The sequence below is a fragment of the Rhamphochromis sp. 'chilingali' genome (genome assembly GCF_963969265.1).
Source record: "Rhamphochromis sp. 'chilingali' genome assembly, chromosome: 22".
Classification (NCBI taxonomy): domain Eukaryota; kingdom Metazoa; phylum Chordata; class Actinopteri; order Cichliformes; family Cichlidae; genus Rhamphochromis; species Rhamphochromis sp. 'chilingali'.
The window spans coordinates 29,901,052-29,917,194 of NC_137950.1; the positions used below are offsets into that span (position 1 = coordinate 29,901,052).

At 43.4% G+C, this 16,143-nt stretch overlaps 1 protein-coding gene across 1 annotated transcript in view; it reads right to left on the reverse strand.

Moving 5' to 3' along the window:
• Window positions 1-3,008: 3,008 nt before the first annotated feature.
• Window positions 3,009-16,143, reverse strand: part of jakmip3 (Janus kinase and microtubule interacting protein 3) — a 41,379-nt gene continuing 28,244 nt past the window's right edge. The window contains exons 11-24 of the mRNA XM_080872204.1: window positions 15,794-15,898; window positions 14,894-15,022; window positions 14,723-14,806; window positions 10,138-10,200; window positions 9,896-9,994; window positions 9,721-9,819; window positions 6,777-6,830; window positions 6,452-6,517; window positions 4,526-4,594; window positions 4,116-4,193; window positions 3,512-3,742; window positions 3,366-3,431; window positions 3,219-3,278; window positions 3,009-3,143 (exon numbers count right to left, since the gene is read on the reverse strand). Coding sequence (XP_080728330.1) covers window positions 3,228-3,278; window positions 3,366-3,431; window positions 3,512-3,742; window positions 4,116-4,193; window positions 4,526-4,594; window positions 6,452-6,517; window positions 6,777-6,830; window positions 9,721-9,819; window positions 9,896-9,994; window positions 10,138-10,200; window positions 14,723-14,806; window positions 14,894-15,022; window positions 15,794-15,898 — 1,194 coding nt within the window. The 3' untranslated portion in view covers window positions 3,009-3,143; window positions 3,219-3,227. The remainder of the gene's footprint in view (window positions 3,144-3,218; window positions 3,279-3,365; window positions 3,432-3,511; window positions 3,743-4,115; window positions 4,194-4,525; window positions 4,595-6,451; window positions 6,518-6,776; window positions 6,831-9,720; window positions 9,820-9,895; window positions 9,995-10,137; window positions 10,201-14,722; window positions 14,807-14,893; window positions 15,023-15,793; window positions 15,899-16,143) is intronic.

Sequence of the window (16,143 nt, forward strand, 5' to 3'; positions counted from 1 at the left end):
AACACAGACTGCTCCTTGTTTGGTTTCCATTTTTAATCGCCAACTCTTCAGATGTTCAGTGTTTAGACTCACAGCAGGGATAGAAAAATATCATCTGGAATAATAAAAGTACAACAGCAGGATGCAACTTTTAAAACAACAGATTCTGATACTGCTTCATTTGAACACTGAGGATAACTCAGAGAAATGGTAAATGGTCAAAATGACAAAGTGCAGAATTTGAAGTCAAATACGGTTGCTGGCAGAAACCCAAAAGAAACAAAAGCTTTAAAAATATTAATGTAATGTAGGTATTAACCAAAATACAAAGTCTTTAGCTTTTTTATAATTAAACTTTTTATTTAACAATATCCGGTAACTTCAGTGTAAAGTGAAAAGGTGCATCATTTCATGTAATACTAATTAATCATATATTATATATTGTGATATAGTTTAGTTTTAGTTCTGTGACATTATTTAGATATGGATTTAGGAACAGAAACATATTGGGAGTCATTTCCAGGACCTAAATCCAGGATATCTAGCACCTCAAGGTCAGAGACCACTGCTGTGCTTCTCTCCATCAAATTAAACACAGTCTGAACCTGGTTTCTCTGGACCTCATGAACCTGGTTTGCCTGCACCTTATGAACCTGGCTTGTTTGGACCCGGTGAGACTGGTTAATCTAGACCTCCTGAACCTAGTTTGTCTGGACCCGGTGAACCTGGTCTATCTGGACCTCATGAACCTAGTTTGTCTGGACCCGGTGAACCTGGTTTATCTGGACCTCCTGAACCTGGTCTATCTGGAACTCCTGAACCCGGTTTGTCTGGACCTCATGAACCTAGTTTGCCTGGACCTCATGAACCTGGTTTGTGTGGACCTGGTTAACCTGGTTTATCTGGACCTCATCAACCTAGTTTGTCTGGACCCGGTGAACCTGGTCTATCTGGACCTCATGAACCTGGTTTGAACCTGCCAACACGGACGATGCTGCAATTCTACACTGCAATCATCGAGTCCATCCTCACCTCCTCCATCACCGTGTGGTACGCTGGAGGCACTATCAGGGACAAACAGAGACTGCAGCGTGTTGTGCGCTCTGCTGAGAAGGTGATTGGCTGCAGACTCCCATCTCTGCAGGACCTGTACACCTCCAGGACACTGGGGCGTGCAGCTCGGATCTCAGCTGACCCTTCTCACCCTGGACACAGTCTGTTTGACCTGCTCCCCTCAGGCAGGAGGCTCCGGTCCATTCGCACCAGAACCTCTCGCCACAAGAACAGTTTCTTCCCCTCTGCTGTTGGACACATGAACAATAACCGTATGACTGTACCCACCACTAACACATGACCCTACGCTGTGTCACTGCATCATTCCATGTTTGGCACTGATCACCACCTGCACTCATGTATATATCATGTATATATCTATCTACTTAGCACTTTTAATTCTTATTCTCATTTTTATTTTCATGTCTATTTAAGCTTAATTTATAACAGTATGTCTGTGAAGGTTCTCAGTCATCCAGGTCATCGTAGTCAAAGGAGCTTGCAAAGAAAAGCGTCTGGACTTCTTTAAGTTGCTTGAAGACGTTTCACCTCTCATCCGAGAAGCTTCTCGGATGAGAGGTGAAACGTCTTCAAGCAACTTAAAGCAACTTAAAGAAGTCCAGACGCTTTTCTTTGCAAGCTCCTTTGAGTATTTATAACAGTATTTATAACAGCATGTTTGCACTGAAGCACCGCAACAATTTCCTAATGTTGTAAACCTGCTCAACATTTGGCAATAAAACCCTTTCTGATTCTGATTGCCTGGACCTGGTGAACCTGGTTTATCTGGACCTCATGAACCTGGTTTGCCTGGACCTGGTGAACCTGGTTTATCTGGACCTCATGAACCTGGTTTGCCTGGACCTGGTGAACCTGGTCTATCTTGACCTCCTGATCCTGATTTATCTGGGCCTCATGAACCTGATTTGTGTGGACCTGGTTAACCTGGTTTATCTGGACCTCATGAATAATGAATGAATGAATGAATACATTTTATTTAAGAAAGCGCCTTTCAAAACACTCAAGGACACTGTACACAAGCAATAACAACAACAAACATAACAATTTACAAAATAATAATGATAAAACGTTGAGCAAATAGATCAAATAAATTAAAGTAGCAGGATGGAAAGATTTATGTGGAATAGGCTAATGTGAATAGGTGAGTTTTGAGTCTGGACTTATATAGAGGGATGGAAGTGATGTTCCAAAGTCGGGGGCAGAGCAACAGAAAGCCCTGCGCCACACGGTGGCTAGTCGGGGGGAAGGGATGGAAGAGAAAGAGAGGAGGAGGATCTGAGATACGGAGAAGGAATGGTGATTTGAACCAGGTCAGAGAGGTATGAAGGTGAGAGATGATGGGTAGCCTTGAATGTGTACAAAAGTATCTTGAAATCGATGCAGTATTTAACCGGACGCCAGTGAACCTGGTTTATGTGGACCTGGTTAACCGGGTCTATCTGGACCACTTCACTTCACTCTTATCTCCTAACAGACCTCCTGACATTGTGGAGGTCCTTCTTCTGTTGCAGACGAACCAGGTGTGACCTTAGCTCTGTGAATAAAGCGGGAGGAGCTAAATTCACTGTCTGCTCTTCAGGTGGAACAGCCAATCAGAACAAAGAATTATTGAACTAAACTTCTGTCAGGCTGGTTTCTGATGTTTTTATGTCTAGTTCTTATAGAGATTTTGCTCTTCAGCCTAACTCTGCTGAGCTCAGGTTCAGCTCTGTCACAGGTTACTGAACCAACCCCATCTGACAACTTCAAAATCAGCGACCTAAGCTAATCATATAGGGTGTCACCTAGTTTAGCTAGTAAGAGTCCAACACCAGTTTGGGCCAGACTCTTTTACTTAGCTGAACATCAGCAAGCTGAAACGAAGCCATCAGTCATTGTGAGACAGCACAGTGGCATTCTAGGAACGTGTAACAGGATAGTTTGAGAGCCAGCTGACAGCTGGGCTCTGCTCTGATTGGCTGGCAACAGAGAACCCATAGACCCTCGGTTGGTGAGCTGCTGGTTCCAGGAATCCTTTCAGGTCCTCCTGGTCTGATCCAGACTGAGCTGACCTGGCCACTCAGCTGCTGGACTGTGGTGGTCTGCACACACTAAAGCAGAGCAAACATTTTACTACACAGAGATCCAACAGGTAAACTCTGCACACCTGGGAAAGTGTAACCAACCTGCTGCTGTTAGGACCATAGGATGAAGGCCAAAGAGAAGAAGAGAAACAGGAAAAGGAACTGAAAGAAGAAGAAAGCAGTGCAGAATCTGTCGATGTCAGAGGAAGCAGTTTTTTACATACATGTTTCTGTTCGATTTGTCTTTACCTTCTCTTCCAGCTCTTTAATCTGTCGTTTCTGTGCTTCTATAAATTCTTCCAGCTCCTTGTTCCTCTGACAAACACAACATCATTGATTACAGACTACAAAGGAGAAATCATAATAGTGTACCTGTGCTCATTTCAGTGGTTTACCTGTTGGGTGAGCTGCAGTAGTTCCATCCGCTCTCGAAGGATTTGGGCATCTCTCTCTCTGAGCTCACACATCACAGTTCGTTTCCACTGGTCCATGGCTCTCCTCAGCTCCTCTCGCTCTCCCTCTGTCAGACTCTCAGACAGTCGACCCTCCATCTTTAATCCCTCTATCCTGGATTCCTCTTCCTGCTGCAGAGCCTCAAACAACATGGCCTCCAGCTCCAGGATCCTCTGGATCAAAGAAACATTTTTGCGCTGTCATTGTTGTTGCTCAATCATCCAGCTAAGGAAATCCCAAAATGCTGATCCTGTTCATTTGGATGTTTTCAGTGGGAGAAACGTTTTGTCACTCATCCAGGTGCAGGTTTCCCCAACTTTATAAACAGGACATTTGCACAATGACTGAAACGAGCACCACTGAACAAACAACGGGCCGTGAAGTCATTTCCTTGATCATTAATATGCAGATTGTCATGGCCATAGATTGACAACCATTGATCACAGCCCACTGATCAACGGGCCAATGATATCAGAACAGGCTCAAAGACTTGCTCTCAGTTATTTGGTTGACCTCTCCACAGTACAGGTTCAGCTATTCACTGACCTTATGGGCCTGATCCATCGACTGCTTCCTGTAGTCCAGCTCTTCATCCAAGTAACCTTTCTGCTTACTGAACAGCTCCTAGAAAACAACAGCATCTTCACTGGCACCACATTTATTTACCCCAGACAACAACTTCCCAACATGGATACTGCTGCTTTACAAACCGCTAAGGCCTTTTAATGTTTTCTGTACAAACAGACTCCGACATATGAAAGAGTTGAAACTAAAAGCTTCCTGTCCAGCTCGCGATCACCACGCTCTTCTTACTGGACCGACTCACCACAGAGCACTTATTTTAGCCTCATAATTCAGATGGATCTAGTGTCATTGACCAGACCACAGATCAGATCACATGATTTCAGCAAGTAGAAAAAAGTCCCAACAGAGACCAGATACACTTTGTCTTTCACCTTCTCACTCTCGATGTCCAACATTTTCTGCTGCAGGGCCGATTTTGTCACTTCAATGGACTCCAGCCACTGAAAGGGGGTAAAGAGAGACAGGTGAGCAGACAGGTAGACAGAGACAGGCTGGTCGTAAAGCAGATATTGATTGTGCACTGTCTGTCCTCCTCATCAATCCAAGTTCATCTTTAAATTTCTGTGTATGTTCAGCTTTATTCACAGAGTTCACACAGATTTGTGTGAACTGTTTCTCACCTGAACTCGTTCATCCCAAACAAACAGTTTAGGAGCCTCAGGTGACGCATATGAACAAACGACGAGGACCGGGCTGTGTCACGGGATACTAGAGTATACTGAGTACTACTTTTCAAAGCTTTTATTAACCCACAGATGCTGGAGAATCTGGGAACCTCATCAACACTCAGCATCTTTAAATCTCACCTAAAGACTTGTTTTTAAATGTTTCTGACACTTTTCTGTTTTTCTGTATCTTCCTGCAGTAGGGCTGCCACAAACGATTATTTTGATAGTCGATTACTCACCGATTATTTTTGCGATTAGTCGACTAATCAGATCATCATCCATTGGACGTAAAACGTACAGCTTATTGCACCAGCAGCATCTGCTCTTATATAACTATCATTAGCTTACAGCTTTAAGTGTGTAAGGTGCTAACTAACAATAAAGACAAGATGATAGTTTATTATATTATTTATTATATTATAATTTTAATGAAATTTGCAGATTGTTTCGGTGAAGTTTAATAAACTCCTTGCTATCTAAAATATAACAGGACACCGGAGTAAATTCTCCAGCATCTCACACTTCTGATGATCAGCTGTCTGCTTGACGTTTATTCAGCTGTGTAAAAACTATAACTTTAATCTCAGCCAAACCGATTTACTCAGGAACAAATAAAATACTGAAAAAAGCCAAACAATAACATGTTTAAGTTATCTAAGTGACTCATATATCATGTTTAACCTGAGTAGCGAAAAACGGCGGTGGGTTTGAAAACAATTTGCCGGGAGTCCGGTGTTCTCACGGCGCTAGTTAGCCTAGCCCCCGGCTAGCTATCGAGCTAGTGGGTAACAGACGTCTCCGAAAACGTCGGAGCGCTTTTGAAAATATGTGGTGTCCTGATAAACTGAGCAGATATTTGAGGTTTACACAGCTACATTCTCGCCTGAAAATATGTTAAACATTTATTTTGTGACCCAGAAAGAATAATAAGAGTAACATTAAAACTAACCAGCTGCCGCCATTGTTGGAAACTGAGCTGGGCTGCGCTATGAATTCTGGGACACAGCTTCTTCTTCTTCTTCTTCGGGGTTTAACGGCAGCTGGCATCCTTGTACATGCAGTGCTGCCATCTTCTGTTCCAGTCCGTTATTACACTCTTAAATCCTGCTACTTATTCCTGCGTCTTTTGGGATCTTACAAAGCTTCAAACGACGCGTCGACTATTAAATCAGTCGTGACTAGTCGACTAATCATGGCAGCCCTATCCTGCAGACATGCAAAGTACCTGTTGTTTGAATTTATTCTAGTCCATTAACAAACACATGATGGTAAGAGCCAACTTAGCTGGTGTTCATGTTTCTTGAATCACATGGTATTTTTGCATGTGCACACATTTCATATTGTTACCTCGCAGAGACAGAGCAAACAACTTTGTGAAACAATAGCGACGAGCTGTCTGACTGTTCACCTGATACCTGCCGAGATCAACAGCAACTTTACGAGATCGGACTGATCTTATGTAAACTTTGATGAGCCGTCAGTTATTCCACGTCCTCAATCTCACTATGCGAACCTGCTTTTTCCCTGTGCCAATAACTCTGAGAGGTGCAAAGAATAAGAAACTTTATCTGCATCCTGTCAGAGAGCAGAAACCTCAGCTCTCTGAGAACTGACAGGTGGGACGCTCACCTTTTCTGCTAGAGTGAGTACCGTCCGGGCATGTATTACCACCACCTGCTCTTCATTGGACAGATTCTACAGAAAAACAACATGTCAGCAATATATAAACAACACGCTCAACATGGAAAGTATTGTTGTCCCGACACAAACTCAGATTTATTCACTGATCATCAGAAAGGACTCACTAATGAAACAGGGAACGTGTCACCACGGTTACTAAACAGCATGTTTACAAAATGCACACATTCAACACACGTGAAGCCACAAGCGGATTACATGGATCACATGTTTCAGTGACACAGACATGTACAAAATAAATTCAACATACACTTACGGCGTTATCTCCCAGAATGTCCAGCTTCTTCATCAGCTCACTCATCACAATGTCCTGATCGGCAAATCACAAAAACAACCATTACACAGTGAAAAAATAAACACACACAAGTAGACGGCAAGACACAAAAGCAAAACAACTCAGTCACAATTAAAAGCTAGAGAGTAAGGATGTGTCTTCAGATGGAGAGACCCTAATTTGAAGAAGCAAACTGTTCCAAAGTTTACACACAGCAAAGGCCCCTCCTGTGTTTCAGTCAGAAGCAGCCTTCAGTTTATAGCATGAGATAAAGATCAGAGAGGTACGGCGAAGCTTATCCACCTAGAGACTTAAAAACAAGCAATAACATCTTAAAATCAATTCTATAACGTGCTGGAAGCCAGAACGCAAACAAGCCTAGACGGGGAAATACGGTCGCGTTTACGCCTGCCTGTCAGGAGCACACGTAAACACGCGAGAGCTGAAGATGAGAGAGCTGCTGCCAGGTCTGGATCAATTACTCGCATTAGCTACTCTCTCAAAGCCTTTAACAGCAGTTTCTCAATATGAAGAAACATCAAATAACATTCCCAGAATTTTGCAAAGGCAGTTCTGCTTTTCCCAGAGGGTCAAGGTCACCCTTAAGAGAAGAACGAGGGTCAGAAGGTCCACATAGGACAATCTCAGCTTTTTGATTGTTCACATTCAAAACATTTAATGCCAGCCATGATTTAATATCATGAAGACAGTCACGCACACTTTCAAAGTCTGTAGAATTCTTTTTAAGAGGAAAGTAGATTTGTGAATCATCAGCAAAACAGTGAAAAGAGAATCCATATTTTCTGAAAACAGAGCCTAATGGGAGCATGTGAAAGGAGAAAATGCTGGGCCAAGGGTGGATCCTTGAGGGACTCCACATGGATGGATGGATGAACCTGACAGAAAACATTCTGCTGCTTAAATAGAATCTAAACCAATCAAGGGCAGGTGCCTTAATACCCACAGCAGTCTGGACACTACAACACCATGACCCACTTTATCAAATGCAGTGCTCAGGTCTAAAAGCACTTAAATGGCATTAATAAAAGATCATTAAAAACTTTTAAAGGCATAGTTTCAGTGCTGTGTAGCGCTTTGAGCCTGGCGCTGGACGCAGACAATTTTCTCCAGGACTTTGGACACGAAAGGGAGCTCAGAGAACTCTGGCAACATGAATTATAGTTTGAAGGCCAAGAGAAACAGAATAGAACAATCCTTTAATTGTCCCACAAGGGGAAATTTGGTGATGCCCACCTGATTTATTTTTCCAAGTGGATCATTATTCATCCACTTGATTGATCTTTATTAATTATTTATTCTTTTAAGTTATTACAATTGGAACAGACAGGACCCGTGGATAGAAAAGGGAAAGACAAAGACAAGCAACCTTCCAAAAAAGGAGAGGGAAAGAAAAGCAGAGGGGAAGCGCGACAGAGAGAAAAGATCAGCTGGATCACCTGCTGGCAGAAAGAGAACAACACAGGAGGGAGACCACAGCAACAACCTAGATAAGCAGAACTAACAGTAAATAATAAAAACTGAGCGGAGCAGCACACAACGACAACGCATGGAGGCAGCAGCCAAGGAAGAAGTGTGTTTCTGTGAACACAGGTGTGGACAAACAGGTACTCAGGTGTGAACACCTGTGTGTGCAAGCGCACTTGTATTCATAAGGTTCCTCCATGTAAGTGCAGCTGGATAGTGTAGTGGTAAGACTACACATCCCACTTTGGAGTGGGAGGTGCAAGTTCGATTCCCACCCAGTATCCACTAAGGGTCCAAAGGGACCAAAGCCATGGACCAAAGGGCTATTACTGACAAAGCTTGTTTGTTTGTAATAGTAGGTGTTGCGAGCCATGAAGCAGGCATGGAGATGATCCCAGACATCCAGAGGCCCCCCAGAGCACCGGAGGAGCAGCTGCGTACATCACCATTGTGGCGAGATCGCCACAGGCTCCGCCAGCAGCCGCCAACCGAAGAGGGGACTGAGCCCCCCACCCCTGGAAGGGGCCTGACCGAGCAACGGGCGCCGGATTGATCCAGTACACGGCATGGTGTTAATAATCAGACAGTAGGTCCAATGGTGTCAAAGACTTATTATGTCGAGGCTTCAGACGGGACACTACTTCAGTGCACCAAGAAACAGGTTAAAGGTGTGTTCAGGGGTATTCAGCACAAACAGCATCGACATGTTGAGGATGATTTTTAGTTATCTTGCATCACAGGGATGTTTGTTCTAAACTCCAACCTGAGCTTTTCTTAATCCAGATCTGCTGCTGCGACTCTACCGGCCTCTGATGTGAATGCGACGACTTGTGTTTGGAGGCGGTTTGACCCTTGAATCTGTGACAGACTAATTTCTACGTCTGTGACTGAACACTGACCAAACTTCAGCGCCTAAGGGTTCACAGATGCAGCGTGAACCCTAGAAATAAAAAGCTGTGAATGGTTGTCTGTCTCTGTATTAACCCAGTGACAAACCTGTGACCTGTCCAGGTGTACCCCGCCCATCGCCCTATGACAGCGAGGATGTGCTGCAGTCCCCCCACAACACTGAATTGGATAAAGAAAACGGATGGCTATAATAGATTTATCTCACTGCTGCTTGATGATCACAAATTCAATAATCTTCTGCAGCGCTGCTGTCATCGTTTTTGCAGCACTTTATTTTCTTTTACATTTTTATAGCTCTGTCAGCATTCCTCTAATAACTCCTCTCACTGGAGCAAAAGGAGCTCAGCTGATCCATTTGTAAAGAGAATGAAATGACAAATCAAACGCACCTTTCAGGCCCAGTTTAACAGTGAAAGTGTAGCTTAGTTCAGCCAGCTAACACAGCGAAAGCCTGGATATGCTGAATATGCTGGCAGTGCACCCCTCAGAGATATTTACAGGTGCACTCAGGTGTACTGACGGATGTACTCACAGTGACTCCCTCTGCCTCACAGTAAACCTGTAGAGGACTGAGGCCTTCAGGGAAATGGAGCTGTTGGAAATTGATGGCGGGTGAGCGCCGCTCCCTCTCCTGAACAGCAAACAGAAATCACAGGTAAACGTCTGGAAGTTTGAGATGCTGTTACTGGCATCTGCAACGTTTTCACCTCTAACTCCAGGATCCTGAACTCCAGCAGCTCGTTCTGGTCTTTGGCATCCTGGATGTCGTTTTTCAGTCGCAGCTCTTCACCTTCCATCTGCCTGACCTGCAAACCATCCGTTGTTACGTGTGACATTAAGTCTATTCTCAGCCAAATACCAAATATACCAAATGCAAGTTGTTCTTTTTGATTCAGAAGAATTTGTGTGTATATTTACTGAGACGTCACGATTGACAAATGCGATTCACCTTCGCCACCAGTTCCTGATTCCTCCGATACAACGCCTGCTTCTCCTCCACCCACTTCAGGTCCTGAGACACAGACAGAGCGACCGCACTGTCAATGTTGTGATCGTGTGATCTGTTTTCAGACCTGTTCTCTGTTCTCATCACACGTGTTCGGCTGTGTTCCACAGAGAACCACTGGTTTTGCTGTTATATGTTCAGATATATATTGAAAACTATCTATTCAGGATTGCATACCTCTCATCATGACTCTTAGTCTATTTATACCTTGTTTAGCTTTTATACTTGTATGTTTTTTTTTTTTTTAATTTTTGTTTACCTTGTTACTAGGGGTGCAACGATACTCGTATCGATATTGAACCGTTCGATACAGTGCTTTCGGTTCGGTACGCACAGGTATCGAACAATACAACATTTGTAATTTATTTTATCAACTTTCCTTCTGACGATGCTGTCTGTGTTGAGCGCTCAGTGGATCTGCGCTCGACAGTGCAGCCTAGGCGGAGTAGTCGAACGCAGATTCACTGAGCGCAGCGCAAGCTAGCAAGACAGAAGCTAAGCTCGTTGCAACATGGCAAACTGACCCTCCCCCACCCTCATTCAGATCTGGCCTTTGGAACTATTTTGGTTTTCATGTGACGTATGACCCTGAAGGTAAGCGCGTCATGGACTAAAGTAAAACAGTATGTTGCATGTGCCATGCAATGCTCAATTACATGGTGGGAGCTAGTGTGTTAGCGCAGTTAGCTCGTTAACGTGTTGGCCGTCCAGCCCCACGTACGGGGCGATCGGCGGTAGCTCGTTAACGGAGATTTGCCGTGTTGTGGCGTTAACGTCATTTCAGATTAACGCTGACAGCACTAGTGGGAACACAACGAATATGACTGCACATTTACTCCGACAGCATCCTAGTACAAAGACAAGTGGAAGCAGACAAAAACAACAAGCAGCATGCTACAAACTTTACCCGAGTCATTTAGACAGCCATTAGCACATGATTCTCCTTATGGGGACCTGATATGTTTAATATGCTGCTGAGAATATAGCCCAGAAGAAGCGTATAGTAGAGCTTTTATTTTGGAAAGAGACATTTCTCTGTAATAAACTCTCTTTTCCAAAGATGAGTGATTTCTCCAGCAGATAGATTTATTTTATTACTTTGTTGTTTCAGCAACATTAAATTTAAAAACTGTACGTTTGAGTTAAAATATATATTTATAATTTTAATAAATGACAAATTAAAAAGGCATGAACATTTTTTGTATCAAACCGAACTGAACCGTGAATTTTGTGTATCGTTGCACCCCTACTTGTTACAGAACACTACACTCCAAGCTGCGCATGTGCACAATTGCAACTGCTGGCACGGTCTCTGCACACAGAAAATCTGCGTTGCGCACAAAAAAAATAATCTAACCTGAATTGAAATTAAAATTAAAACTTCAACAATTCTGTTTTGCAGTGTTAGTCAGTGACTGGCTGCTCCCGTATGGGAACGATGCCACCTTATCCCACAGTCCAGCCAATGATGCGATTCACATTCGTATATACGCAGCTAATCAACGTGGTTGACAGGCTATGACAGCGTCCTTATGTGCCAACACCGGTGTGCTGACACTAATTGGCTGCTGCCGGTCCAAACAATTTGATTTTTGATTTGACTGATAGTTGTTGAATAACAAATGTTGTGAAGCTATATAATATGTATATAGCAGTTGAAATGTTTTAGTTAAATCCTTATTGGTTAAATATATGGTTTGTTTATTTATTTATAAATTGTGTACACAGGAACAAGAATGTATTTAGCTTAACTGGCTGACATTTTTGTGTTATTCTTGTGATTTCTTATTGGCCTTGTTTATTTAATGCAGGCCAGGTGAACCTTTTTGGGTATGGAAAAGGATGGTGAGCCAATGAACGGCTAGGAGCAGGACTCATTCTGCATTCAAGCTTCCACTGGACTGGTAGGAAGCTATCAAAGACGACGCTCTTTCCCCATTTTCCGAATACACTGATTTCCACAATCATACACACCATTTCCCCCGTTTATGGACAATAGCGCTTGGACATCTCTCATGGACATTCAGATAAAACTCATTGACTTCAGTGTGGATCAGTGTTTTTGATGTTAACATGTGTTATTTATGGGGAACTTTTTTTTTTCTTGTTATTTTTCTTTGCTTTCGATTAAATACATGGTACCTGCAAAAGCATTTTGTGTTGTGTATTTATTAATTACTGCCCATCAGCTCCAGTAGCATTCCTAAATCTTCTGATTAATAATAACCTAATATTTCACTCAATACCTAGCCTGTATTAATTCATTAGCGCTTCATCAGTGTTACACATACTACCCTTTAGGCCTAAGCCCCGGGTGTATAAAGTGTTTGGCTCTGCCTCTGGAGTCAACAGTGTCCATGACACACAACGTAACGTTCGATAATGTGTCATGCGCAAAAGCATCAGCTCTAAGAGCCGTGCTTACAGAGTGCTTTGCAGTGAATCAGAAGAGTCGACTCCCATGAACAAGAGCCGGCTCCTCCTTTCGCTGCTCAGCTCTCACACAGTTGCTCAGCTATGCTCCAATCCCTCCATATTGTGGCCAATCACATGCGAGGTTATAGGATAACATCATTATGTGAAAAACAGAGAGGATGAGAGACACGACAGTCAAGTGGAGCGTGCGTCCGTCCTCTCAGTAAGTGCTAACAAATATAACTGTGTGGATTCCTACAGCATCCACACTATTGAGTTCCTGTTTCTCTTTATTTCGCTCTTTATGGGCGATCGTGGCTCAAGAGTTGGGAGTTCACCTTGTAATTGGAAGGTTGCCGGTTCGAGCCCCGGCTCGGACAGTCTCGGTCGTTGTGTCCTTGGGCAAGACACTTCACCCGTTGCCTACTGGTGGTGGTCAGAGGGCCCGGTGGCGCCAGTGTCCGGCAGCCTCGCCTCTGTCAGTGCGACAGGGTGGCTGTGGCTACAACGTAGCTGCCATCACCAGTGTGTGAATGGGTGGATGACTGGATATGTAAAGCGCTTTGGGGTCCTTAGGGACTAGTAAAGCGCTATATAAATACAGGCCATTTACCATTTATTCTTTATTCCACTATATTCTAGTTACTTCTGTACGTTTTCTGGCACTTAACTAGTCCCACAGTTTTTATCTGATTTTCACCATTCAAACATTTAAAAATTCTGCTATTTCTGCTCTTTCCTGCTATGACTTTTGGTGCTCATATACTTTTTGAGATATTACATTTTTATGCAATTTTTTTGTCCCATTGAAACGAATGGACCAAATTATCAGTGTGGTCATTGATTTTGCTTGCCAGGGTGAACTGTGTTTTAGCTCAGTGAGATGAGTAGCCGTTCTCAGAGCGGGAGGCCCGGGTTCGAATCCCGCCTATGGCAACATTTTTTTCAGGTAACAGTTAAACTTATCAACACAAATTTCAGCTTCTTCACCCCTTTTCAGCAGAATTATTAGTTTTTTCATTCCTTTTCGGGAAAAATTCCAGATTCTTCAGCAGAAACTTCCGCAGCACAACATTCCGTTTCTTTTCAGTTTCTTCACCTACTTTCAGGACATAGTTTTACTTCTTCAGCTGTTTTTAGCAGATTCCCCTACACGGCATTCATGCAGCATTTTCGCAGGAAATGCAACTTTTTCTAGGTTAAAATATTTCTGCCAAGTATTATTTTTCCTCTTCGTTATTGCAGTTCTGCTAAGTAATTACATTTTTGCTAAGTTCCTATGCTTTTGCAAAGTTATTACCATTGGTGCAACTTTTCAGCTATTTTCAGCAGACAGCTTCAGCGTTACAGCATCCACACAGCATTTTCGCAGGAAATGCAAATTTTTCTAGTTCTATAAAGTTGTTCTATATAGCGTGTAACTGTTCATATAGAGCGTTATTAAATTTATTGCTAATGCACATTGACTTCTGAGGAAATTTTAGATGGCACTCATCAGAAAGGCTGCTGGCCCCTGGTCTAACAGATCTTCAGGATGAACATGGATCTGGTCAAGCATTCAAAGATTTCCTCTCACCTTTATCCATATTTATGAGAGAAAAAGAAAAAGAAAAGTCAGGGCGTGCTCTCCTGAACTACCTCTCCAACCGTTTGCACCAGCAGAAATGGCAGCTGATGGAGCTGTAATGTTGTGTAACTCTGGGCATGTGCAGTAGAGGTTCAACCTACAGGAAAAACAGCGCTTTGGACACACCAAATTGTTGGATGTGGAGGTTTTACACCCACCAAGCACCAACATGAAGGTTTTGCCTCTTTCTCCAGACGTTAAGGTCAGAGCTCGAGGAGGAGATACGACCTGCCTGTCACTGTGAGTGGAGACTGTATCACAGCTGTGCCTCCTGCTGGCTCTCTATGGAGTACAACTGTAGTTTACTCTACCTCTGTATGGCTCTGATTGGTTCTTTGATTAGCTTGAAGACACACCCCTTTATTGCAGGATTCTAGCCTAGAACCAATCAGAATGCAGATAATATTCTCATTCACCTGCCTCCTCTTGGTTTTATCCTTCTGTAATTTTTCTGCGTTTTAGAAACTCAACAGTTTTGCATGTTACCAGTCCTTGCTGCTTCAGCGCTGATTCCAGATCTGAAACTCTGCTCTGGTATCGACTGATCTCACTCAGCAGCTGCTCTCTGGTCTGAAACACAAAGAATACAACCGTCAACCTGTTAGTGCCTTGCTTCATTGCAGCTAATGCAGCCCTCTGTGCCCCCACCGGGGTCACCTTGATCTCCTTCTCTGCATCGTAGTTTCCGCCACTCGTCTCCGCTAACAGAGCATACGCTCGCTGCAGCGCTTGGTACTCCTGAGTCAGCTGACGGTAACGAAGCTCCGCCTCCTCATGCACGCATAACTAAAACACACAAAACCCCAACTTCAGACCAGCGAGTCAGAGCAGTAACTGAAACAGTCTCAAGCTCTCATTGTTGCTGTCATCATGAAACGTAATACAGATAGCACAACCAATCATGCACAACTACACACATATCAGCCAATCAGACACTTGCAAGTCGCTGCTGGACGTATAAAAAACATGGCTAATATCGTGCCACTTCCGATTTAAAAGCTATTTCAGAAATAAACTCAGCTCTGTTTTTAATTTAATGACTCTATTAGGACTGATGCAGTTAACTGTTTATAGATCAGGGGTGTCCAACTCCAGTCCTCGAGAGTTTTTAGACACATCCTTGGTCCGACACACCTGAATCAAATTTATGGCTTGTTCCTAGGCCTTTGCAAAACTTGATGGGATGCTGAAGAGGTAATCCAACCATCTGATTCAGCTGTGTTGGAGTAGGGATGCATCTAAAAGCTGCAGAACTGTAGCTCTCGAGGATTGGAGTTGGACACCCCTGTTATAGACACTGGCAGCTTAAGCAGGTTACAACTTAAAGTACCTGAAGGATGTTTTGTTGTTACTATATGAATTATTATTTAAAATCTAGCAAAGGTGGATCTTTGAAGGTTTTGTCTTTCTGTCGGCTCTCCATCAAAGGCTGAGCGCTGTCTGTTCCAAGAGTCAGAAACTACCAGCTGTTTCCTTTTACATCCCACTGGACTTAAGGACACGTTTGGATGTCCTCACCTTTGGAAACAGTGGGTGTGTGTATGTGTGTGTGCGTACCTCGTCTGGTTCAGTATCTGGAGTTCTGTCAGTGTGAAAGGACAAAGACGAGCCATCAGAATCCACAGACGCCTCTTCATCATAGCCATAAAACGTCTCAATGACCTGCAGGCAACACACAGAGACACAACGTAGTTCTGAAAACCCACCACAAAGTGCCATAACACCATCAAGACATCCTCCATTTTTCTACATCACGCCCAGTTCAGGATGCTTTACAGATCATCAGAGATCTGATTTCTGGTCCAGAAGAGCTGACCAGAGTTGGTCCAACCAGCTCTCAGTATGTTTACATGAAATCATCGAAATCTGATGACTGGGCTGTAACCTGATTGGTCAAAGCTAATTTA